Source organism: Gopherus flavomarginatus, chromosome 1, assembly GCF_025201925.1.
Source record: "Gopherus flavomarginatus isolate rGopFla2 chromosome 1, rGopFla2.mat.asm, whole genome shotgun sequence".
Lineage (NCBI taxonomy): Eukaryota > Metazoa > Chordata > Testudines > Testudinidae > Gopherus > Gopherus flavomarginatus.
In genome coordinates this window covers 182,026,403-182,053,302 of record NC_066617.1, presented here as the reverse complement: position 1 = coordinate 182,053,302, position 26,900 = coordinate 182,026,403, and the positions used below count along the sequence as shown (strand labels likewise).

Here is a 26,900-nt window from a genome sequence, read left to right as displayed (position 1 = left end):
TGTCTCAGTGGCTAGGGCACTGGACTGGAATTCAGAAGACCTGATGTGAAATTCTGACCCTGCTGATGTCAATTACAGTTTTCCCATTGATTTGAATGGGGTCAGGATTTCATCACAGGATCTGTTCCTGGCTCTGTTATTGGCCTGACAGCTGAACTTGGGCAAGTCATTTCACCATTCTGGGCCTCCATTTCTCTTTCTATAAAGTTGAGGGAATGCTTTGAAAAGTGAAAAGTGCTGTAGAAGAGCATGGTGGAATTATTCTTTTTTATTTTTTAGAGATGGACTGAAGATATACAGTTGATATCAAAATTGGGGGTGTTCAGATCCTGTGTTTTAGTTTGGATCTGTCTCTTCATACAACACACTGTAACATGGTATAAAGCAAATTATTGTGATCTACTATGAAAGAAATACTCTGGGTGGTAAATTGGAGTCCTACTGTCACTTTCTATGGAACAGCCTGTCCCTGGTCTTTCTTTGGATCTAGGGGAAGGAGCAAGTAGCCTCTTCTGGCAAGGGTCAGGTACAAGAATGATGGCAGTCACTGCACTTGTGCGAGTTTGGGAGCTGTTGCCTTGATGTGCCTCTAGAGGAGAGAACTTAATTTGGACCCAGAGAGGGGAGTTGGCTGCACCGTCCTACAGAAATTGTGCAGCCTCTGTATGCCCTATGCTCAGTAGGGAAATGGGTTTTTGCTTCCTAAGACACAATATCGCTTAGGGTTCTCGCTAGGATAATGTAGCTCCACATCACCCCAAAAGCAAGTATAAACCTTAAAGGCACCGTCCAACTGACAGCAAGTATCCAATGTGAAAATAAGCATGTACTGGAGCAAGCCAGTGTTTCCAATGAAAGCAGAAGGCATTATCGTTATCCTGCTCACACTTCCCAGAAGATTTTGAAGGCAGCACAGAAGAGCATGTCACAAAATCCTTTGTGTGGAGGCTTATTATGAGGAAATATTCCTCCACTTTACTTTGTTGCTCTTTAAAGGGAAGCTGTTAGGCATAATACAAGCAGAGATTTTAACTTGAGATTCTTATAAAATATTTCTGAATAAGTTTCAGCAAGGACAGTCCTTGGTCCAGTCTTGTATCCAGACATTGTATCCAGGGCTTGGTGAAAACAAGAAGGTTCTAGAAATTGGAGGACAGGTCAGCTTCTAATGTGGTCCTTGATGTGAGACTGGGTGAGTTCTATCTACCAGGAGTTATACTGGAAGCTGTTATATGAGTGGCTTGGTCAAGGCTTGTGGTCAAAAGAATGCATGTCTTGAGTGTCAGGATTGAGGGTTATTGCACCTGGAAATTAGATTGGGAGTTGTGGGAGATCAAGAGGGATACACAGCTAGGTGGAGCATCCTGGGGGAGAATGTGAGGATTCCAGCAAGCACAAGAGACTGGTAATTATCCTAAACAGGAGTAATTGGGAGGGAGATCAAGGGGGATACACAGCTAGGTGGAGCATCCTGGGGGAGAATGTGAGGATTCCAGCAAGCACAAGAGACTGGTAATTATCCTAAACAGGAGTAATTGGGAGCGTTCGGGCCATCAGTTGGCAAAACCCATATAATGTGGAACCTTACCATGCCTAACATTTGGGTTCTGAAACAGAATTCTGAGTATCACAATATGCAGAGTATGCACTGGTGGGGCACCTTCGTCCTTTCTCCACATTTTAGGAAAGATGTGGACAAATTGGAGAAAGTCCGGAGAAGAGCAACAAAAATGATTAAAGGTCTAGAAAACATGATCTATGAGGGAAGATTGAAAAAATTATGTTTGTTTAGTCTGGAGAAGCGAAGACTGAGAGAGGACATGATAACAGTTTTCAAATACGTAAAGGTTGTTACAAGGCATAAGGATGAAAACTGTTCTTAACATCTGAGGATAGGACAAGAAGCAATGGTATTAAATTCAGCAAGGACAGTTTAGGTTGGACATTAGGAAAAACTTTCTAACTGTCAGGGTGGTTAAGCACTAGAATAAACTGCCTAGGGAGGATGTGGAATCTCCATCACTGGAGGTTTTTAAATGTAGATTAGACAAACACCTGTCAGGGATAGTCTAGATAACACTTAGTTCTGCCATAAGTGCCGGAGACTTGACTAGATGACTCTCAAGGCCCCTATTCTATGAGGCCTACATTTCTATGATTCTATGATCCTGCTGAAAGCATCTCTGATAGCTTCTTTTTAACTGCCTGTTAGAGGAAAAAGCAGCATTCAGGGGAAAAATAAGTCCCTAATCAGATTACAACTCCAATATGCATTCTCACTGATTTACCTGAAGATGGGAAGAAATACAAACTTTCCTAATAAAAATAAGCATAATTTATTTTAATTGATTAGTTATTTAAGAAACATCTGCAAATGTTCCTCTTCTCTTCTCCTCATCTTTACATAGAAAGAATAAACATATGCAGCGCCTTTTCTCGATTTAGTTGGTTTGTTCCACAGACATCTATGCTCAATGAATCTCTCTGCTGCATTTACAGGGTTCTCTCATGCAGTGAATGCCACAAATCAGGGAGCATGGAAGTGATTCCGTGGTTTAATGTTTATGCACAAAAATGCAGAAAAGGAAAAATGAAAAGAATGAGGCTTGCTTTTATTGCTTTCCCCCCTCTTTCCTCTCTCTCTCTAATCTGTACAATTCTTTAAAAATGTTTTTAGATAATTTTATTTATATTGTCTATGTATCAAAGTTGTTAATGAGATGAGGATGCTGTAATGGGGAATATGGCTTTGCTTTTACTGGTACTTCCACCACCAGCACATCTATTTCATTATAATTGATTTTCAAGTTTATTTAAAATGTTTCACGAGGCATAACCTATTGAAATGAGTCATCTTGTTTTCAGGAGTGTCCTGGGGATAACAGTTTCCTGTACAATTTAGGTATAAAAACGGCTATTACAATATTAGCACTATAATAACTATTCCTAAACATGTTAAAAATGGAGTTTGATTTTTTGATTTAAAAGAACAGTTCTACTGATCATCAAATTCATTCAGAGCTCATTATATTAGCGCTGCAGTAATTATCAACCCTTTTATGTCTTAGGTGTTTCTTGAAGCTCTTTGGAAGGATATTTTGTTTTTGAAGCACAGCTGCTTATTTCACGCTGATGCTGCTCCTGTAACTCGTAAAGGAATTTGTGATATCAATGTTGTTGGCTACGAAAGAAACTACAGCCGCCATTTTTTATATTTTCACAAAGCCTTTAGAAAGAGCATGCTGGACATCACAAATCATTTTATAGCAGTGCTTCACAACCCTGTGCATAATATGCATTTAAATATTCTTTAAGCAGCACTAAGAAAAATGGCTCTCTGTATATGCCATGACTGCTTTGTATGTTGCTGAAACTTTAAAGGGAGTAAGATTCTGATATCCTTACTCACGCTGAGTAGTAACTTACTCCTCAAGTAATCCCATTGAACTGTTTGAGGAGTATGGTATTACGCTGTGTGGATAAGGATGTTAGAATGTGGCCCAAAATGATTGCTAAGAATATATGTCAAAAAGGAGGAGGTGGGGGGGGAATGTATAATAGAATTTGTTTCTTAATTTTTTGTTTTCACATATTTTATCCACAGGCAGTTTAAATGGGGACTTTAATAACAGCTCATTATAAAACTTGTCTGATCGCTAAAGGGTCATTAGTCCATTCAAATTCATTATGTAAAATAAGTTATAAATGGAAATGATTCTACCTAAGGATTCCTATACTTGGGCATTGCAGAAGTGTTAGGAATGAAGGTTGATATTCATGGCTGGGCTAGAGAACACTGCCTCTAGCATTCAGCTCCACACTGCACTAGCATGGATGAGTTCCATTAAAGGTTTCCGGCCTTGATTCAGGAAAGCCTCCTTAGTATGTAAATGCTAACTTTAAGCACCCTAAAGTTAAGAAGGAACATATATATTTGGTTAAAGTTAAGCTTTCCAAACTGGGCCTATATGTAGAGAGCTGCATGCATTTTCAGACATGTTAGGTGGACTCCACTGACAAAGTAAAAGTTCACAGATGGTATCAATACCCATGGGGAAAGAGTATCTTCCCAAAATACAGAGACTCTTAATAGTATCTTTTTTAAAGCTGTTTTACATATTTGAAATAAGCACATGGTCAGAGAGAGAAGAGGAGCACAGCCCCACATACTGAAACATAACAAACACGCACACATTTTGAATAGTTCTCCCAGGTGGGTCAAACATGTAATTAATAATTCACATGCTCAAGAGAGCAGTTATCCTGGTCTTGACTGATGCAGCTCTTCATGGACATAATGGAGCTGGCCAAAATGTTTCTGTTGCTTGGTTGAGTTTTCTGCAGCATAGTTCCAAATAGGTGTGGGCAGATTAGCCATTTTTTTTCTGTTTCTATAACATGAAAGGACAAGACCTTTTCTGCTGAATAAGGCTTACAGTATTTATCTGACTATTCCCAGGCAGGTAAATAAGGTTTGAAAAGCACATGTTGTTTCAGAGGACAGCTGTATTGTGGCTGGGACAGACTTTAAACATCTAGTAGGCAATGTAATATATGTTTAAACTGTGCTTTGACTTGGCCTTCCACACACAAAATACTTTGCAAAAACTAATTAAAACCATAATTAAAACTAAAAACCAACTAACATAAAATTCAGTGTGCTCTCAGCTCCAACAATATTTAACCCAGCAAGTCCAAAGCATGCAAAAAAAAAAATGCTCCAAAAGCCTAGCCTAAAAAACTCCATTCTCACTCAAAAATTCCCCAAAAGCAATTATTAGATGACGGTTTCCCTGTAGTATCTCCTCCCTATCAGAATCTCTGCAGAATTTGGAACCTGCATTATACTTTCAAAGATTCATGTTCAGCTGTTATTACATGGAGATAAACTACAGTATTTTTTTTATCTATGCAAAGTTTTGTGGATTGACTACCAAGTATGACAAGCAGAAAAGCAATTTCTTTGGTTGGTGAGTCTTACCCCTTGGCATTGCATAGAAATAGCTCTGGTCAGAAATTTTACCTGTATACAGTTTTCTCTAATGAGTACAGAAACTGATTTGAAATTAGTTGACCTATGCTGTGGGGTAAATTCAGCTGCATTTGAGGAAATAGGAATTCTCCAGATTGGCCAAACCAGCTATCAAACTGAAATATTAAAAGATGAACATACTGTACATGCCACAAAATGCTACCAAAGTACAATCATTGCCTGCAATATCATTTCTAGTGCTTTCAGATGAGTCCCTCTTAGGTTAGTGTTTGGTATTAATTCAAGTTGAAGAATGTCAAAGTTTTGTCTCCCACTTTGAAATTTAGCATCCAGAAAGTGGGGACCTGCATGATCACTTTTAAGCTTAATTACCGGCTTAAATTTGGTACGCTGCCACCAGCCAAAAATATAGTGTTTGGCACACTTTCTGTTCCCCCAAAACCTTCCCTGGGAAACACAAATCCAAACCCCTTGAGTCTTAAAACAAGGAGAAATAAACCATCCCCCCTCCTTCCCCTCCCCCAGACTTTCCCCTCCCTGGGTTGCCTTGGGAAGCTTCACATCGATCTGGACTCCTTGGATCTTAAACAAACGAGGAATTAACCCTCCCCCCTTTCTTTTCCCCCCACCAATGCCTGGTGAGTTTAGACTCAATCCCTTGGATTCTAAAACAAGGAAAAATCAATCAGGTTCTTAAAAAGAAAGCTTTTAATTAAAGAAAGAAAAAGTAAAAATTATCTCTGTAAAATCAGGTTGAAAAATGCTTTACAGGGTATTCAGATTCATATAGACTAGAGGGACCTCCCCCCACCCCGCAGCCTTAGATTCAAAGTTACAGCAAACAGAGGTAAAAATCCTTCCAGCAAAAGGAAAAGCATTCACAAGTTGAAAGAAAGCAAACATGAGACTAATCCACCTTGCCTGGCTATACTTACAATTTTGAAACATGAAAGACTGATTCAGAAAGATTGGGAAAGTCTAGGTGTACGTCTGGTTCCTCTTAGCCCCAAGAGTGAACAACGAACCAAAACAAAAAGCACAAACAAAGACTTCCCTCCACCAAGATTTGAAAGTATCTTGTCTCCCTATTGGTCCTCTGGTCAGGTGTCAGCCAGGTTCACTGAGCTTCTTAACCCTTTACAGGTAAAAGAGACATTAACCCTTAACCATCTGTTTATGACAGAGAATAACTGAGGATTTTTGTATAGTTGGCAGCCTGAACCCTACAGTAATGATACGATCATAAGAAAACAGACAATACGGGGCACTTTGAATAATGTGTGCTTCAATCCATTGCAGGGGCCTCAGGCACTGGTGTAACTTGATCCCTCCTTTCTCTGCCTATAGCACACAATAGATTAGTCTCCTGCTTACTGTAATAATTGTAGTAGTTGGGCTTGGTTAAGGCATGGTTGGGTGATGTTTAGTGGCCTGTGATGTACAGAAAGTCACACTAGATCATCTGGTGATCTTTTCTTGATTAAACTCCGAGTCTTGCTCCAGACATGAAATAGGTAGTTGATTTAATATCAACCCAGTTTTGAGCTGTGAAGATCTTGAAACCCCACCACAATCATATTTTCAACACAGAAATCCACCTGGGTGGCGGAGGGATAATCAGATGGTTTCCACCATCCTACTTATTCAAAGAAATCCATAAACAAGGGAGAAAGCCTACCCACAGCTTTCTCACATGGCAGAATGTAGCCCTTAGTGCTGGACAGTTCATACGTTTGCATCTCAGTTTAGTTACCCCTTGGGTGATATAGGCAAATAGACTTTCAAATACTAAATTCAAAAGACCAAATACCACATATTCAGGAATTTGTGTTGAAAATATTAACCCCATCAGTGATTTTTCATTTTGTTTATTCCCTAAAACTCGCAATGTGTGTGACACTATAATAAGGAACTAGAGTGTGTGCAATGAGAGTGACTGATTATTTATTGAGAGGGGAAACAGAAGTATCAAAAACTGGATTTTTATTTCTGAGCCCCACTAAAAATAGGACCAGGTATACAAGCCCTGAAATAGTGTCTCCAGGTAACAGAAGTGAATGGACTAAATTCAGCCCAGATCTTAACTCAGTTCTTCTCAACTATATCTCATTTTTGAGGTATATCACTCATTTTACACCCCAAATTAACTAAATTCCCATGCTTTATATGTTGAAAAGTATTGATATTAGAAATTAAAAAAAAATTCCCAGAACTGAGGTTGTAGAAACAGTGATTTACACTAAAGGAATTAATCTCACAGCATGTTAGCTTCCCTGCAAGAATAATTTTTCTAGTCACCTCATTTTTGGTCTTTCTTATACAGTGTGAGACTTTGGCAACTTCAGCTTATGTTTCTGGATGAAACAGCACCAAATTCATCTCCAGTGTAATAACGCCACTGAAGTTACACCAGTGTTGAATTTGGTGCTCTTTTATTTTTAATGTGGAATTTGTTTTACATAAGTTAATTATATTACACACTATAGTCTATATTTTCAGATGTATGGTTAGTGTAAATTGGTGACTTTATTGGCAATATACAAATTTATGCCAATTGAAAATTTACTCCTTGTGTGAAACTGCAGTACTGCAGATGCACATGACCCTTTAGATGTCTAACAGACTGTTTGCATATACAATTAATGAAATTTGCCTACAAAATTACCACAATTGCCTAGGTAATTATGTACATGGGCAATTTTGAAAATGTGGCCCTTTGTGATTTGTTTATATTAGTTGTGACTATTTTTCTTGCTAGATTGTGTGGAATATCAAAATAGAATTGTCTTGTAGGATTTATTCATTGAATCCTCAGCAACTGGATTCTGGATTACCTGGTCTACTGAATTTTACATTTCTAAGTTGTATTACTGCTTTGCATTAATTTAGTGGTTAAAGAAGGAATCACTTAAATGCTCCTGTGAGATTTTAGGAAATTGTTATAACTAAATTTTAAGAAGTCTTAATTACCATTTTATATGTTTTAACTGTAAAACATAAATCATTAGCTCTATACACTTCAGAAAGAAGGCTATTTTGGGAATAAGGGGAGAAAAAACTGAAGCAAGCAGAATATACTCCATCATTCTTTAAAAGATTAATCCCCTCCTTGTATTGATTTCCTGATCTCATCTTATCAGCAGTTCTAGTAACATTTAAACCTACTTTTCAACTTTTTTCAAATTAAATACAGCGGTTTTTACTCATTTATTTTTATTGAACCTCAGAATCGTGTAAAATAGATATCTGGTTGTTAAATTTTTAAGTGAAACATTTAAGTTCTTTAAATAGTTCCTCTCTGAAATATAGTGACTTTTCCCATGATCAGTCTATCTAGACATCTTAGGTACTTGTATACCCCCCTCGCCATAGTTTTGACAATTTTTAATAAATTTATATTGATATCCTTATTTTACAGATGGGGCGCTGGGACACAGAAAGACTGTGATCATGTCTACTCTGGAACTGGAAGTGTAAAATCTAGGTGTAAATTCTGATAGAGCTAGTATACTGAAAATAGAAGTGTAGCCATGGTGGTATGAGCAGCCAGATAAGTTAACTATCTGAATACATACCTAAGATCTTAGACAGGATTTCGCCAGGACCGTCTAGCCTGTTGTGCCACTGTGGTGTCCCTTCTACTTTTAGCACACAAGCTCTATCAAGAGCTAGTGTGAATATGTGTGCTCAAGCTGGAAATTAGACAAACACTAGTGACTTGATCAAGCTCATGTAAGAAGTTTGTGGCAGAGCAGGGAGTTGAACCTTGGTCTTCCAGGGCCTAGACTAGTACCCTAAACTCTGGATCATACTTCCTCTCTATGATATGATCATCCAGTCACAGTGATGCAATTTTTATTGGAGCATTGGATTGAAAATTGCACAAACAAACAAACGAAATGATAGACAAACAAACCTTGGCAAATGAGTGTGACATTTCATGACCTGCCTATACTATACAAATGCTGGGAAAAACAGGGTTCCCATCTTTTCAGTGGTATAATGTATTCATTTCTTCCCCTGATAGGTTACAAAATATCTTATCGTGTCATTCTGATTACTATCTTATTTTTCCACCATTTCAATTCCAACATAGATTTTGGCAACTAGTAGCTTGTAAACAGCTCAAACTAGAATCCTACACTATGGCTCTGATTCAACAAAAACACGTGTTTAAGTCGCTTAAACTATATGCTTAAGTGTTTTGCTGAATTGAGAGTTACATTATTTGCAAGCTTGAAATATCCGCTTTCTAGTTTTAAATGGCATAAACCTTTAAACATTAACCTTTAACTGAGGTTATACAAATTGATTAGAGTGTCCTAGATATTTTTGTGAGACGTCTGTAGCCAAAATTTTATTGACACTGAAATGTCACAAATCAAACATGATGTCATGTAAAACAATCTGGTTTTCCACAGCTAGTATCTTTTTCTTTTTAATTATTGTATAGCAATTAAAAATGTACAGGGTACTTTACAGACAAATATGCTGCCCTTAAGAAAGTGCAATATAAACAGACAACAAATAGATGAAGAAATGGTAGTGGGAATGGAATAGAAGGCAATTTACTAGATAAAAAAGAAACTTGTTAATTCCATTTTTTGTTTGGAGTTTGCTTTTTTTTATTGTTTTATTTTTTGGTCTATTTTGTTAATTCTTCCCTGTAGACAGGACTAAATTATTTTACCAAGCCTTTTTGAAAGAATTGTGATTTAAGGAAGCACTTTAGGGAGGAGAGGATGGATACATGGTGTTTTAGGATAAAAAGGATATTCTAGGTATGGGAACTATAGAAGAGAAGGCACAATGCAAACAATGAGTGGGAGTGGAAATGAAGGTGCCGTGAGCAAAAAAGAGACAAATGCAGAATATTGTCGGAGCCAGAAACACCACTGCATATGCTTACTAGACTTGTAAACTCTCCCTATCCATTTGTCCTGGACCAATAGGGAAACTAGCTTTAAAAACTGGATCACGAATGTGCAGCCCTTTTAAGGGCAGTAGGATCCAAAAAATTCTATCAGGCTTGACAACAAGAAGTCTAAGGGGCAAACTTCTGAAACTCCCTGACCTGCACTGCAAATCTGAATAATTATAGTCTTCACTTTTCTCTGTATGTGGAATGAGTGCTGAATATGCAATAGAGATAATCTTACATGCACGAGAAATTCACGAGGCAGACAGAGGGGAAGAAATTTGCTTCTTTATGACCAATTTGGCTATTTTAAGCTCCATGTTCATCTCAGAGCTATTCTCGAATTACCCCATATTAGTTATAAATCATAGGAAAGAAAAGCCCTTTTAGTCCCATATAGCCAGTCTTTGAACATCCCCTTCATCTTTCTTCCTCTTGAAAATGAGTTGGTTGAAAGAATATCACTGAAATAATGAGGCAGAGATCCCCTTTTGGTCCAGTCCACTATTTCAAGAATTAGGTATATACTATATGGAGGATAATCAGAAATGTCAGCAGTTTTCCCTCTGAACCTTTTTTTTTAAAAAGAAAGGCTAAGCCCTGATTGTGAGAAATGCTCTGGCACCTGCACTTCCAGAGGACTGGGTCCCAACTGTGTATGAAGATAGACTATTATTGAAAATATTTAAGTATTTGAACAGACATTCTCTCACTAACTTTTAAAAGTTTTCTTACAGTACAATACGCCTTAATGTTGTTGTGTCTTAATCCCCCTTCCCTGTAGACTTGGTACAGCTTTATCATCAGGAATACAGCTCAGGCTGCTAGGAAATTGAGTCTGCCTTCTTCAAATAGTTTGAGCACAGCTGTCATTTAGTAAAATAAACATGACTCCAGTATTTCTTAATGCCTTGCTTAACAACTTTAAGATTAGACCACATCTCAGATTCTCCCAATGGGCAGCACTTAAAAAGTGAGTAATATTTCTATCTGCCTTAGTCAAGTAATCCCAGATGTAAGTAATTTACATGATGGCATTAGGGACTGTTACAAAAGACATATTGTAATATGTCACTGGAAATCAGCTTCCCTTTGCACGTTTGATCAACAGCCAGATGGAAGCTTTTATCACATTTATTTAATCTGAAATATACATAGTAATTACACTGGACCTTTGATTAGAGCCCTTATTGCTGTCTCCAGAGAAGGTAGGAAATGAATCTGTCAGTTGCAAACTTGTGTAGATGTGGCCCTCTTCGTAGAATTTGGATATATTGCAGCTATGAGTGTTGACACAGAGATCATCAGCGCTGCTGACAGTGAATGCACCCTGACAGGTTAAAACTAACTAACTAAATAAAGCCCAGACTAGATACAGCTGTTATTATTTTTTGAATACACAGAAAGCTTTTAGAAAACCAAAGATCGATCTCATTCCTAGCAACCCATGACCAATCAATGGTATTAAAAGCAAACACAGCCCTTTTCTAATAACTGGATGGTATTTAATTTTAAGGCAACTGAAAACAACAAAATCTTAACGTTCCCAGAAGAGAATTCCATCAAGCATATCATTATTAAGTGAGGAAAACATTATTGTTTTCATTAGCACATATATGGCATAAAAATGGTTTGTATTAAATTAAACCACAAACACAATGTTTAATGAATTCAAGGTAGTTTTATTTTTGGACAGAAACACTATTAATGGATATTGCTGTGTCCCAACAAATTTACAAAGGATTTTATGCCCTAATTAAAATATCAATAAAAAGAACTTAAAAAGTTAATTGGGATACTTATCCTCCTAACAATAATATTACTCTTTTTTTCCTGTTCCTTTTTTTGCATTACACCAAAATGACCTCCACTAATTCTATTTTTAATATCTCTCATCTCAGTTAGTGATGTAATAGTGGACCTCCATTGGACTGCACCACCCACAGTGTTTTGTCAGTCTCTTAGATGCACACAGATTGGCAGATGAAAAACATCATTAGCTGCCAAAAGATTAATGGTCATACTTTTTTGCCCTATCTCATTCTGAGTAGTACCTTACTCCAAGAGTGGGTCCATTGAAGCAAATAACAGCAAAAATTGCTGTTAAGCGCGAGTTACGGGTATCATATTCTGATGCTAAGTGGCTGACTTCATCAAGGGTGTGTTAACATTTTTATTGACTCATAGTTATTTTAGTGAAAAATTATAAGGAAGTCACACAATTAATTTGCACAGTAGTTCTGTTTTTTAAAACCCTTCATGAACATGTTCAACCTATTGCCACTAGCCTTCTGGGACAAGTAACTTCACCTCCCAGTGTCCCAGTTTCCCCATCTGTAAAATGTTACTGACCTACTTTGTAAAGCATTTTGAGATTCACTGATGAAAAGCACCATATGAGACCAATGAGGTAACAGTAGCGGCATTGTACCTCATGGAACCTGCTTTTCTACTCCCTTCATGCTCCCCTGGCCTTGTCTCTGCACTGTTTAGTTTAAACCGTTTTCCTCTGCAGCTCCTGCCACTGGTAACAGCCTGTCTGTATAGCTCCACTTCATGGAACTCTCCCACTTCATCACTCAGCTGAAAACATCTGTCTCCTTGCCTACACTTCTTGAACTTTTTCTACCTCAGCTAGTATTTGTTATTTTAGACCTTTAGCCCTGTAGTTGTACTAATTAACTCTGGGAAGCATGCTGGGATGCAGTGTGTGTGAAAGAGACTATAAAAAGAAGTTTTATTGAAGCATTTACACAGCTTTTCCAGTACACTTATTGGGATTTGCTCAAGGTTGCCAGTGCAACTTTCCAAAATGCTTTAAATGACCTCTTTACAGTTTTACTTTCACAGCAGCCTTATTGCTGTTCATGATATATAAATCAGGGTTTAATTTGTTGCTTCTTGCATGACTCTGTTCTTTCTACATCTATGTAACTTAGAGCTCAGTTCATCAGGTGCATAGGAATTTAACTGCCATGGACAGTGAAAAGAGTTACACACACACAAAGGGATGGAAGAAAGAGCCAGTTGTTATTAGATTGACTATACCTACTCCAGCTACTGCTTCTTTCTTTCCCATCATTTCCTATTGGAAAGGGAAAACGAAGAGCAGGATTCCTCCCATTAAACTCATCTCTGGGGATGGAAGGGAACAGTCACTCAGGAGAAAATCCCATTTGCTAAAAGAAAGTTTAATTCATCAGCCTTAGTTTTTCTTACATAATAGAATCCAGTGCATGATATCTTGGGTCTCCAGAAAGAGAAGAAAATTTAAAGTTAAAATATTAAAATTCTGGAAGCAGTGATAAGGGGTCATTTGCCTGTTTTTCTGCAGACCATGGTATCTCATTGGGAGAACCAGCTGTTAATAGTGGAGTTCTTGAGTCAGCTGTGCACCTTTTCTCCATCCTTGAATCTTCTAGGTATATCAGCATGGAAGTACTAGCTGAGGTAGAAAAAGTTCAAGAAGTGTAGGCAAGGAGACAGATGTTTTCAGCTGAGCGATGAAGTGGGAGAGTTCCATGAAGTTATACCTAGAAGTTATATCTGGACATGCTACAAATATATCTTTACAATCTAAATTGACTGCAATAACCTCTGTTGAAAACAGAATAGAGGCAAAAATTAATACTTTAACTGCAGATTTCAGTCATTTTTCTTCCAACCAAAGTCTCAAAGAGTAAGTGGCTCTGTCAAAGGGTTCAAATCCGATATTATTAATAGGAAAGCTATGTCATGTGCCCTAATTAGTGAAAACTCTTTTCCCTCTAGAAAACTGGATATTTTAGAGAACCATATCAAAAATATCTGTATCAATCTCTATATAAGAATCTTTGTGTCATTTAAATAAAATGAGTCAGTGGGCATAGAATCTGGAGTCAGCATGTAAGGATTTTTGGAATTTGTATTAGGGTATGTCTACACTATGGGATTATTCCGATTTTACATACACCAGTTTTGTAAAACAGATTGTATAAAATCGAATGCACATGGCCACACTAAGCACATTAATTCGGCGGTGTGCATCCATGTACCGAGGCTAGCGTCGATTTCCAGAGTGTTGCACTGTGGGTAGCTATCCCGTAGCTATCCCATAGTTCCCGCAGTCATCCTCGCCCACTGGAATTCTGGGTTGAGATCCCAATGCATGATGGTGCAAAAACAATGTCGTGGGTGATTCTGGGTAAATGTCGTCACTCATTCCTTCCTCCATGAAAGCAACGGCAGACAATCATTTCGCGCCCTTTTTCCCTGGATTGCACTGGCAGACGCCATAGCATGACAACCATGGAGCCCGTTTTGCCTTTTGTCACTGTCACCATATGTGTACTGGATGCCGCTGACAGAGGCGGTACTGCAGTGCTACACAGCAGCATTTATTTGCCATTGCAAGGTAGCAGAGACGGTTACCAGTCGTTCTGTACTGTCTGCTGCTGTCATGGGTACTTCTGGCTGGCCTTAGCTGAGGTTGGCCGGGGGCGCAAAGACAAAAATGGGAATGACTCCCCGAGTTAATCCCTCCTTTATGGTTTATCTAAAAATAGAGTCAGTCCTGCCTAGAATATGGGGCAAGTGTACTAGAGAACCAGTGTATCAGAGAACCAGAGAGCACAGCCGCTCCGTGTCAGATCCCGCAGAAATGATGAGCTGCATGCCATTCTAGGGGGTGTCCCTGCAACAACCCCACCCATTGCTTCCCTCCTCCCCAACCTTCCTGGGCTACCGTGGCAGTGTCCCCCCATTTGTGTGATGAAGTAATAAAGAATACAGGAATAAGAAACACTGAGTTTTTAGTGAGATAAAATGAGGGGGAGGCAGCCTCCAGCTGCTATGATAGTCCAGGCAGGACATTAAAAGGTGTGGGGGGGGGAGAGGAGCCCAGCATCCCGCTGCTATGTTAGTCCAGGCAGTACAGAATCTTTTCTTTAGACATGAAAGGGGAGGGGGCTGATGGAACTCAGCCCCCATTTGCTATGATGAGGACAGTTACCAGCCGTTCTGTACCATCTACCGGGAATGACTGGGAGTCATTCCTATTTTTACCCAGGTTCCCCCGGCCGACCTCACCTGAGGCTAGCCAGGAGCACTCACAGAATGATGAGGACAGCTATCAGTCCTTTTGTACGGTACCGTCTGCCACCGGGGAGGGGAAGGGAGAGAATGCTGCTATTCATTGCCGCAGCACTGCGTCTACCAGCAGCATGCAGTAGACATAGGGTGACATATAAAAAAGTCAAGAAATGATTTTGTCATACAGCACTGTGCTGTGGACTCTGTATCAGTCAGGAATTTGACTGAGAGGAAAACTGGATCACTCATAAAGGAACAAGATGAGGGTGGCTACTATGCCAGATCTAGGCACACCCCTCTCCACATGGCCAGAGGATGGCTTCAGACAGCTAAGAACTGTGACACAAACTCTTGACACCTGCTCCCAGCCCTCAGTTTTTCTACCCTCTTAACAACCTCCTGAGATGTGCCTCCTAAAAAGCCAATGATAGTGTTGCCTTCTTGACTGCCCAGGGTATTGAATTACTGGGTGTTAGTGCTCCAAAACAGAAGCGCTGCCACAGATATCAGCAGAGGTTACTGTGCTAAGGATGCAGAAGACCCACTAGGCTGTCTCTGAAGTCAAATGATGAGGAGTGGACCTGCCGGCCATGTGAAATCCCTCCTACCCAACCCCCATAAGTTTCACCGGACGCATACAATAGTAGTTGAGAAATCTGGATTGGTGAGAAGAGGGAATGCCTTTTCCAGTGCTGGGCTCCACAGTAGGTTCCTCAGACAAGCGCTGAAGCTTTTCAAGCTCATCCATGAGTGAAAAGGAGAATACATGACTGTCACCCATAAACATGCACCCCTTTTGGCAATTGCTTCTCACATTACTAAACTTTTGAGTTATCTGACCCTCTCTCTCATCTAGCTCAGAGAAATTAACTATGCATGAATAAGGTTGTGCAAGGAGAAAATGAAATTAACTGAATAACTAACATATAATTTACACCAGCTTATGAAAAACTACTTAGCAATTTGTGTGAATACCAATGCTAGGGACCTAAGGTATTTTTAATAAATTACACTCCTATAAGATTGGCATCAGAACATAAAGTACACCTTTATTTGTACATAGATCTGTGATATTGTCACGTCTCACACTCATCTTGCTTCTTTATGAGTGATCCAGTTTTCCTCTCATGTAGGCATCTTATGTGTGGAGGCTGGGACCAATGACATGGGGTGCATGATGCCAATAAGGGGAGAATCCTCAAAAGCTGGACAGATGTGATTTTGTAGCATCGAGAATGATTATGTTGAACAGGCCTCATAAAGAGGAATCAAAGGAATCCAATGAATTCAGAATTTATTGTTTTAAGCAATTTGGTGTTAAGATTATTGTTAATCCCATCGAAGTGTAAAGAAAAAAGATGAGAAGCTGGTCCTTGAAGGAACAAGATCTGCTCTGATTCAAAAGTCCTGAATTTGAATATCACAGCGTATGACTCATGTTCAGCTGTTTTGTGTTAACTCATCAAAATCCTCTCCATATTTTAATAGGGGACAAACTACTCCAGAACTTTTGTGAGCATAATTTTGAATGTAATTATCTATTTGCAGTATCCACAAGAAATTACTGGATAATTCTAATTCCATATTCCTCTCCTTGAGCATATATATTTCAACAGGACAATATCATTAATAATTTTAATGGAAAATCTGAAGATTCCCTGAACACTGTTAATTTTAGTTTTGGGTGGGTTTTTTGAGGGGGGACAGGCAGATTGTAGAGTATATCCTTAGCTCACTACCCAGATTTACACACATCACATCCACTAATTTTAATAGACGTTAAAAACATAAATCTTCACAATACATGGAGATGTGAATATGCCCCAGTGTTTCTGTGCTGTAGAAGCAGTTCCTGAAGCATTTTGGTTACAGTAGTAATTACATATAAGATAATGGATAGCCCCAAAGTGAATGCAAGGCTGTAATTCACTCAAGGGAATCTGCTCATGTCCTGAACTGCAACAGGACAGTGCATTACCCTGTAAGTATAATATATAGCTTCTAAAAATGTTAAACGGCATACTTTCCTAATTTATAGAGGGCTTTGCAACTTGCAACATTATTTTATGGATTGTTATCTGGGATCAGGGAAACTATACTCCCGCCAAAAGACATGTTCGTGGGCAACTTTTTTGTGTTATAAGAAGTTTTGTTATAATATTGGCGATACAGTATAAATGGTTAATGTAATGTATTGCTTTACTAAGAACAGTACTCACAAGTGCTGAGATGTAGTCTTGCTTTGATGTGTTAATAATTATCATTCAGCATGTTAAAAATTAAACACCCAGAGCAAGGTAAAACAAATGGTTAAAATGACTCTCAAAACTCAGAAGAGTCAGCATACAGAAATAGTAGAACCTCAGTAATCCAAAGGAATCTAGGAACGTCCAAGCTGGTCAGTGGTCCATCTAGACAAATATCCTGTCTTTAATGTGGCTACTACCAGAAACTTCTGAGGAAGGTATAAGAAACTGCAGATGTGGCAATGAAAGAATTATCTGCTTCTAGAGGAAGCATCTTCCTCACTCCTGGTGAAACTACAAGAAACTATACCCGTTTAGCTGTTTACAGAAACACAGGAAAGCAGGGTTCTACTCTAAAACAACCCATCTCTTAGGTGAATAACTCTATTCAAGAGCAGAGAAATGATCCTGGTCTGCATGTAAGTCTCATGTTTATTCTATTATAATATAATGATAATTATCATATAATAGTGTCCGTCTGGAGTTCTTTGTGAAAGCATGAGAAGGGACATAATCACAGTACTCAAAAGAACCCTAGTGGCAGAGCATATTATGGAATGTTAAAAATTCTTCTGTGGCTCTCAGTCATGCCTGATCCAGCAACAGATTCTATTCAAAACGTAGAGGACACCACAGAAGTTATACAAGATGGGAATCTCGTCTTCTGATTTTGTTGGTGCTGTAACAGAGAAAAAGGAACTCCTGATGCATTTGAAATGGGACTACCTCACAGTCAAGCAGCTGTGAAAAGAGGTGGATATGAGTGAAAAACAGAGCTTGGTTTCTGGAACCAAATCTCAGCAGAAAATTTTATTCTAGTATCTGCTTTGCTAACTCCACCACAATGACTTTGACTGCTGAAGGTAGCAATGATTACCATGAATTTATAAATAATGGAGGAGTAGGCTTATGCCCATAATAGAGCACTGGTATTTGGACCTGTCCTTGTTAGTAGCAAAAGAAAGAAAAAACGGTTACCTACCTTTTCATAAGTGTTATTCTTTGAGATGTGTTGCTCATGTCCATTCCATTCTAGGTGAGTGCACGCCCATGTGTGCAGTCAGAGATTTTTGCCTTAGCAGTGTTGATAGGGTCGGCAGTAGCACCTCCTTGAGTGCTGTGCTCATGCATCAGTATATCAGGCACCACTGGCCCTACGCCCTCTCATTTTCATTTTGACAGCAACTCCAACGGAGGGGCAGGAGGGTAGGTAATGGAGTGGACATGAGCAACACATCTCGAAGAACAACAGTTATGAAAAGGTAGGTAACAGTTTTTTCTTCTTCAAGTGCTCGCTCATTTCGATTCCATTCTAGGTGACTCACAAGCAGTGCCAATGGAGGTGGACTCAGAGTTCACGGTGTTGCAGCTTGCAGCAGTGCTTTTCTGAAGCCAACATTGTCCCAGGCCTTCTGGGTGAGTATATAATGGGACGTAAACGTGTGGACAATTGACCAGGTAGCAGCTCTACAGATCTCTTAGATGGCACCTGAGCCAAGAAGGCCGCTGATGACATTTGCGCTCTAGCTGAGTACACCTTTACTATCGCTAATGGAGGCACTTTTGCCAGATCATAGCAGTATGGGATGCAGGCTGTGATCCAGGATGAAATCCTTTGAGCAGACACTGGGCAACCTTTCATCTTGTCTGTGACCACAATGAACAGCTGCGTTGACTTGCAAAATGGCTTTGTCCTATCAATATAGAAGGCTAGCACCTTCCTGACGTCCAGGGTGTGCAACCTGCTTTCCTCTTTGGATTTATGGGGTTTCAGGAAGAAGACCAGTAAGTATGGCCGATATGAAACTGGGAAACTACCTTGGGCAGGAACACTGGGTGCAGCCACAACTGGACTTTATCTTTGTAGAATACTGTACAGGAAGGTTCTGAAGTAAGCATCCTGATCTCAGACACCCTGCAGGCAGACATAACTGCAACCAGGAATGAAACCTTCCAGGAGAGAAGGAGAAGGGAACAGGAAGCCAGAAGTTTGAAGGGAGGTCCCATGAGCCTCAACAGCACAAGATTCAAATCCTAGGGGGGGACAGGGTCCTAAATGTGAGGGTAAAGATTCTCCAGACCTTTCAAGAACCATGTTGTGAGTGAAGACTGATCTGCCTTGGAAGGGAGGGTGGAAAGCCAAAATAGCGGCCAAGTGGACCCTGATCAATGACAGGAACAAGCCATGAAGTTTGAGGTTCAGAATAATCCAGGGTCACCTGCAGCGAGGCCTGCTCAGCCCAGACACATCATTCCAAAGCCCAGCATGTAAACCTTTCCCACTTGGCCAGATAAGTCACTCTGGTGGAGGGCTTTCTACTACCCAGCAGGACTTGTTAAACCCAGGCCAAGCAGTCCTGCTCTTCCACATTCAGACATGCAGTAGCCACGCTGACAAGTGCAATGCCTCCAGGTTTGGGTGTGGAAGACTGCTGTGGCCCTGGAACATCAGGTCCTGCCAGAGACCTAGCCACAGTGCGGAGACTACTGAAAGGTCTAGCAGTGTGCCGAACCAATGGTGGTGAGGCCACTTGGGGGCTATCAGGATAATCTTGTCCTGTTTGATCTTCACAAGGACTCTATGGATCAACGGTACTGGCAGGAAGGTGTACATCAGGGACCATGGGAGCAGAAAAGCATCTGACAGGCAACCCCTGTCCATCCCTTAGAGTGAACAGAACACATGGCATTTCCTGTTCTGACGAGGTGTGAACAGGTCTACCTGGGGAGTTCCTCACTTTTGGAAGATCATACTGATCACCTCCGAGTGGAGCAACCACTCGTAGCGAGATTAGAAGGTCCTGCTGAGGCAATTTGCTAACACATTCGAGTCCCGGGCAGATGCCTGGCCTCAGATGGATGGCATGCCACACACAGGAGTCCCAACCTGTGACTCCTGTGTGTGGCATGGAGGGTCGACAACCTGGCTCCACCCTGCCTGTTGATGTGACAGTATTGTGGCAGTATTGTCTGTGAGGACCTGTACCATCTTCCACTTCAGGTGGGGCAAAAAAGCCTGGCAGGGTAAACTGGTTTTAGCTCCCTGACATTGGTATGAAGGGCCAGTTTGTCGTACAGCCAGCAGCCTTGTATGCTGAGCTCACCCAGATGGGCTCCCCAGCCCAGGTCCAAAGCATCTGAGACTAGGGTCAACAACGGGGCTGGGGCCAGGAAGGGAACTACCTCCAACACTGACTGAGGGTTCAACCACTACTCCAGGGATGACAGAATGTGATCCAGCACCCTGACTTCCCAGTGTAGGTCATGTCTGTTAGGGATGTAAACAGACGCTAGGCAGGCATGCAGAGGCCGGAGGTGGACATGACTGACCACGAATGTACAAGCGGCCATGTTGCCCAACAATCACAAGCAGGAGTGAGCCATGGTGAGTGGGTGGTTCTTCACATGGGAGATCAGGTCCGGCATGCCTGAAAATGAGCCTCCGGAAGGAAGACTCTGACTCATGTGGAGTCAAGAACCACCCCAATGAACTCTATTATTTAGACTGCCTTAAGATGGATTTTTGCTCGTTTATCAACAGACCCAGGTTGTAGCAGGTGGAACGCACCAGATCAAGGCTCCTCTGTACTTGTTCCCAAGACCTGCCCTTGATGAGCCAGTTGTTGAGATATAGGAAGACCTGGACCCCTCGACATATCAGGTAAGTGGCTACTGGTGCCATACCTTTTGTGAAGACCCTTGGGGCCATTGAGAAGCCAAAGGGCTGTGCTATGAATTGGAAATGGCAGCCACCCACTATGAAATGGAGGAAATGTCTGTGACCTTGATATATGGAAATAAGCTTCCTTCAAGTCAAGGGCAGCATACCAGTCTCCCTGATCCAGGGAGGGGATGATGGAGGCCAAGGAGACCTTGAGAGACTTGTTGAGGCATTGCCAGTCCAGAATGAGTCTGAGGCCCACTTTGCTTTCAGGATTAGGAAATAATGGGATTAGAATCCCTTTCCTGTCATGTCTCAAGGGACCTCCTCCACCTATGACCAGGCTGAGCAGTAAGGATGAAGACAGTTAAGGAAAGAGTGGGGTGGATCCTGGGAGGGGACATTGCTCTCAACTGCAACCTCAGAACCAGTGCTTCTGGCCCCCGGGGTGCTTTGCTGGGCCACACAGGTGAGCAGGAGGAGGAAGGGCAGTGGAAGCTGAAACTAACATCCCTGTTCCTTCTCCTTGCAGGCCCTGGACGAGACTGCCAAGGCCTTGGTGGCATGGGCAGCCGTAACTGCGTTCTTGCAGACTGTGGAGTATGCATGCCAAATGAGTGAAGGGTAGCCCAGTGTCTTTTAACCCATGCAGCCTCACATCTGTCTGCTCTGAAAAAAGACCGATCCCATCAAATGGGAGCTCTTGGATCGAGATCTGCATCTTTTGGGAGAGACTGGCGGTCTGAAGCCAGGAGTGCCCCTCATAACTGCCTCTGATGTCACCAGTCTAGCCACCGAGTCAGCTGTGTCCCATGCTGTTTTGAGGGAGCACCGAGCCACCGTGGTGCCTTCCTCCACCAGGGCGCCAAATTCCTGGGCCAAACCTTGTGGGAGGGACTCCTTGCATTTATGGATGGAGTCCTATAAGTTGAAATTGTATCTCCCTAGGAGTGCCTGAAGGTTTGCCACCTGGAATTGTAATCTGGCAGTTGAATAAGTTTTCCTCCCAAACAGGTCCAACCTTTTGGCCACTTTAATTTTGGGAGCTGAGCTGGTATGCCCTTGTTTATGTTTTTCATTGGCCACAGAGACAACCAACCTGGGGAAGGGTGGATGTAAAGTACTCAAACCCTTTGGCTGGGACAAAGTATTTCTTTTCAGCCCTTCTAGAGGTGGGAAGGATGGATGAAGCCATTTGACAGAGGGCCTTGGCAATTTTGAGGATGCCATCATTCACTAGTAGTGTGAAGGGAGCTGGGGTAGAGGCCGACAGGACATTAAACAAGGTGTCCACCTGCCAGCCATTTCCTCCACCACCAGGCCCAAGTTCTCAGCCACCCATCGAAGCAGGACCTGGCGTCATCATCCCTCAAGAGCCCCATAACCACCTCATCTGGGGACAAAGACGATGACTGTACAGCGGGGGAAGGCCTCGGGTCATCTTTTTCCCCTGTCGGGGAGGGAGGCTTAGGGGTGGGTGAAGTCTCCTCTGCTAGGACCTCTAAGTGCTCCTTATGCCCTGAGCCTGGTGCCGTCAGTGCTGCCAGCTTTTGCTCCAAGGTGGCAGATGATGAGTGGCATGAAGGGGGTATTGCCATGATTGACACTCCCCACAAACTCCAATAAGGCCACTGCTCTGGCTACTGGCTGTGCTGCCAAGATGGTGCTGTCGATGTCAACGTGACCTCGGGTACCCATTCAGACCAGTGGAGTCTAGGTGAGGGGCTGAACTGCCCTTCCTTACCAGAGGAATCTCCTTCTGGTGACACCATCGATGCCTTAGTCTGTGTGCTGACCGTCACCCGGAGTGAGGAGATTGGTGCCGGTATTGAGGGGACCAGTGCCGAGGGGACCAGAGACATGACAGAAAATGCTACCATATGGTAGGCTACCGGGACCTGCACCAAGAGTCCGGCCAATGGCAGGACAAACGGTGTCAGTAGTATGGAGACTGGCATTTCCCTCTAGGCGATCCACATCAAGATGGCAGGGACCACAATCAGGGTGTTCGTGACAGAGGGTGAGCCCCGGAGGATCTGGGCTGAAACTCCGACGATCTGTGGCATGGAGGTAGAGAGTGCTGCTTCATCTCGGGATCAGTGGCACTCCACTCTCCCTGAGAGGTCTTAGTGGCTGGCATGCCTGGGGAGCCTTTGCTGATTCCTGTGGCACGTGCTGTGTCAGCGGCGCAGGTGGAGGCCTTTGCTCTCTTGGCACTAGGCATTGTCAGGGGTTTAGGTCCCATGCCATTCCCAGGAGTTAGTGCTGGGGGCGTACTGTGCACTGGGGCTGAGGTACTCAGTGAGTCCTGGTGGGACGGCACGGAAGCTGGATGAAGGGCGGAGTCCATGAATGCTTTTACAAATACAGCTCTTATCTCTCAGGTGTTATTCCCCGAAGCACTTGAGGGAGCTTAAAGGCATAGGCCTGTTAAAGTCCACGCAGGGCTTAAACCCAGGAGACCAGGGCATGCCCTACCTAGGGTGAAGTCCCCGCTGGGACTCTAACTAACTTCTAACTACAACTACTCTTAGCTATTTAACACTAACTACTATAAACAAACTATTTACAAGGCCCTAAGGCTTGAAGGCAGAAGAGATGAAACTGCTAGACTAACCACCACAGGCAGTAAGCAGGAACTGAGAGGGAGTAGGGCCAGTGGCGCCTGATATACCGATGCATGAGTGCGGCACTCAAGGGAGCGCCACTGCCAATCCTACAAATTCCGGTAAGGCAAAAATTTCTGACAACTGCGCACTGGGCATGCACACACACAGACTGGAATCGACATGAGCAAGCACTTGAAGAAGAATATCTTATTGCTGCAGAGAGCAATTATATGAATTTGAAGAAATTTGGATCCTGGTTCTTGATACATTTGTATAAAGAATGCTGAGATGGCTCAAATAATGCCAGACTTCCATTCCACCTCACCTCTTTGCTTTCTCCCTCCAGCTTCCTGCTCCCTTTCCCGTTTTTTGTCTATTTGTATATGGTGTTATTATTATTATCATTACTATTATTTTTACCCTCATCCTAACATTTTATGTCTGTATAATTTGTCTGATTTGTATGATCTGGTCTTGCACCTTTGACAAGCTGTAACTGTGTGATTGCATAATTTTTTTGGCTACCTGTGAAATATGCAGAATTTGGTAACATATACAAGCTGTACATCTTTTATCGTTCTGTATTTGTTATTGTGTCTTTATGAAAATTAATTAAAAACAATCATAAACAAGAGTGTTACACTTCCTATACATTGTCAGCAGCTTTTCCCGGTCAGATTATTACTGATTTGTCCTCTTTTCTGTGTTAATGATATTTCCATCTTATGCCGTTGCAAGACAGCTATTTGCAAACTGTTTGTAGAATATAAACAATGCCTAAAAGGGAAATGTCCTTGAAGCAGTGTGTGCAGACTGATTGCTTTAGAGCGAGCAAGCTAATACACAACCCTCAATCTTGGGAGAATTACTATTAGTTTGAGACTGAGGCATTTTTCATTTTAAAAAAAGAAGAGAAATCTTACCATGCTACTGTAGGATTGACTCTTTTTTCCCCCCCTCTCTAGCATATTTCAGATGAAGCAACACTTGAAGGTTACCAGTTCATTCTTCAAAAGCTCTGGGGAATTACTAACTCCTAAACAGTGTCATTTTCCATGATTGCTTCTTTGGAGCCTTCTGTAATGCACCAGGCTCACTAATAGATAAATGACCAGCATAAAAAGCCTAATTCTGACAATAATCCCAACGTGTTGTGCACAGTGAATGAAATGAAACTGATAATGTATTGTTAAAATCTATTAGAGTTTACTAACGTCAGTGTTAATCGGATAACTGTAGTAAATGCACAAATCAACACTTGAGAGTAACGAGGATACATGATACGTTTTTCTGGCCAAATTCCTGCAGACTCAGCCATCTGCAGAAGAACTTGGAAAGTCTGCACTTTATCTCCTTTTTCATTTCTCGTGCAATCGGAAAGGAGTGACAAGAAGAGACTACATAAGGGATCCCCACTGAGACTCAGTCATATAAATTATGTATTATGCAGACAGTATTCTGCTGATGCTATCTGATCCCCAATTCTCAATTCCTTGGTTTTGCTTCTATAAATAGCTATTGCAGATTTTCAGTTGTAATACAACTAGGACAAAACCAGAAACCTTTCCCATTTAATAACCTCTGCCAAGGAAGAATAAGGTAACATTTTTCATAACTGTGATGTCCTCAGGGCTTTAACAGTCTGGGAATACATGCAGTGCTATGCTGTTGATAAGATACAAGTAGTAAAAGAGGGGGAATAACCACCCTGAATATTAAAGAGGGAAATGCCCTATTTTCAGAATGACCAGTATAAACTTGCTGCTGTGCATTTTCATATCAATTCTTATCTGATGAGGACAATTTTTGGTTTTTTTTTCCCTCCCCTAGACCCAAATGCTTTGGCTGGACAGACTGGACCTGACCATGCTCTCATAGGAGGAATAGTGGCTGTAGTTGTCTTTGTCACATTATGTTCTATAATTCTGCTTGGACGATATCTGGCAAGACATAAAGGTAGGACAGATTTAATCAAAGTGCAATCACTTTTTGCAGCAGTATTTCCTCGTGATTATTTGCACCCTCAAACACTCTTGTGCCCTCTCTGCCCCCACCCCCCATTTGGAATTTAGTTGCCTGGGAAAGCTCAGGCTCAGAAGAAGCATGTGGTTTTCAGTGAGGTCCGGATTTTTTACCCAATTTTACAGTTGGATTAACTGAAGTAAAAGGATGTTGAGCAACCTGCCCAAGGTCATGTAGTGAGTCAGTGGCTAAGGGAGATTTAGAAGGACGAATGAGCCTAGATTCTAGTCCTTTGCTGTAAGCACTGTTACATGTCCTCATTATTTTAACTGTTACATTAATTCTGCAGAATATATATGGTTATTGAATGAGGCTTTAACAATCAGAAATCATGATAAAACTTTAAATACAGATTCAATAAGTTGCATTAAAAACAAGGGGTAAAATCCTTGTCCCACTGAAATCAGCATAAGTTTTGCTGTTGCCTCCAGTGTAGCCAGGATTTCACCCCAGGAGCAAAATTCTGAAGTCCTGACTGAGTTTTTTACACTATGCTTACTGAAGGGAAAACTCCCATTAAAGTCAGTGGAGAGAAGGGTCTAAATAAAACAGAGGACAAATTTTAGAATTTGACCCAGGTGATTGTTTAAAAAAAAATTAATTATGAAGGCTTAATATCTGAATGGCTTGCAGTGTAGTTGTTAACCTTAGTTTACCTTCCTCCCCCAAAAGTATTACTGTTATTAAATCTAATTCTATATAGGGTAGTCATGCGGTTAGTAAATACAAACTGAGAAATATTTTTTTTTAAATTTCAGTAGAACTGTGTGGAAAAATTAAAAATTTCTAATAAGGTGAAAATGTGGCATCTTTGCTCTACTTCCTGACTGAAAACAAATAAGTCCCAAGCCAATGTAAATATCACTTTTCACAAAGTGAAAATTGTCTGTTGCATATAGCTCTATTAATATCCTGCTCTTTATACTATTTAGCAAAGCAATGTCAGTGGCAACATGAAGTGACTGGGTTAATTTAATGCAGCTATTTCAGTTTTTCACTTCTAGAGAATCTTAATTATCCTAGTCTGTGGAATTAAAGAGCAGATTAAAAAAAGGCCTACATCAATGTGAGAGTACAAAACTAATTAGAAGCCATTTTTCAAAAACAAGTGTTTTTAATAAAATCTAAGCCAAAGTTAATTTTCTTACCCATCTAGATATACCATACAATACATGGTGATATAATTTAAACAATTGTATGTTAAAATATTTGTATGCTTCATGCCACTGGAGACAGAAAAAATATGGTTTTGAATGTTATACCTTTTTTTGCTATAGATATGTGCAAATGTATGTGCATATGGGACAGGTGTTATGAATCATAACTACTTCTTGCCCAAATTAGACTATTACGTGTTTCAGTATAGTTAGTGCTAAAATAG

General features: G+C 41.1%; 1 protein-coding gene across 4 annotated transcripts in view; it reads left to right on the top strand.

Annotated features, from left to right (window-relative positions):
• Positions 1 to 26,900, top strand: part of CADM2 (cell adhesion molecule 2) — a 1,084,078-nt gene that overhangs the window by 1,048,965 nt on the left and 8,213 nt on the right. For all 4 annotated transcript variants that reach the window (XM_050959378.1, XM_050959357.1, XM_050959368.1 and 1 more), the window contains one exon: positions 25,328 to 25,453. In XM_050959378.1, coding sequence (XP_050815335.1) covers positions 25,328 to 25,453 — 126 coding nt within the window. The remainder of the gene's footprint in view (positions 1 to 25,327; positions 25,454 to 26,900) is intronic.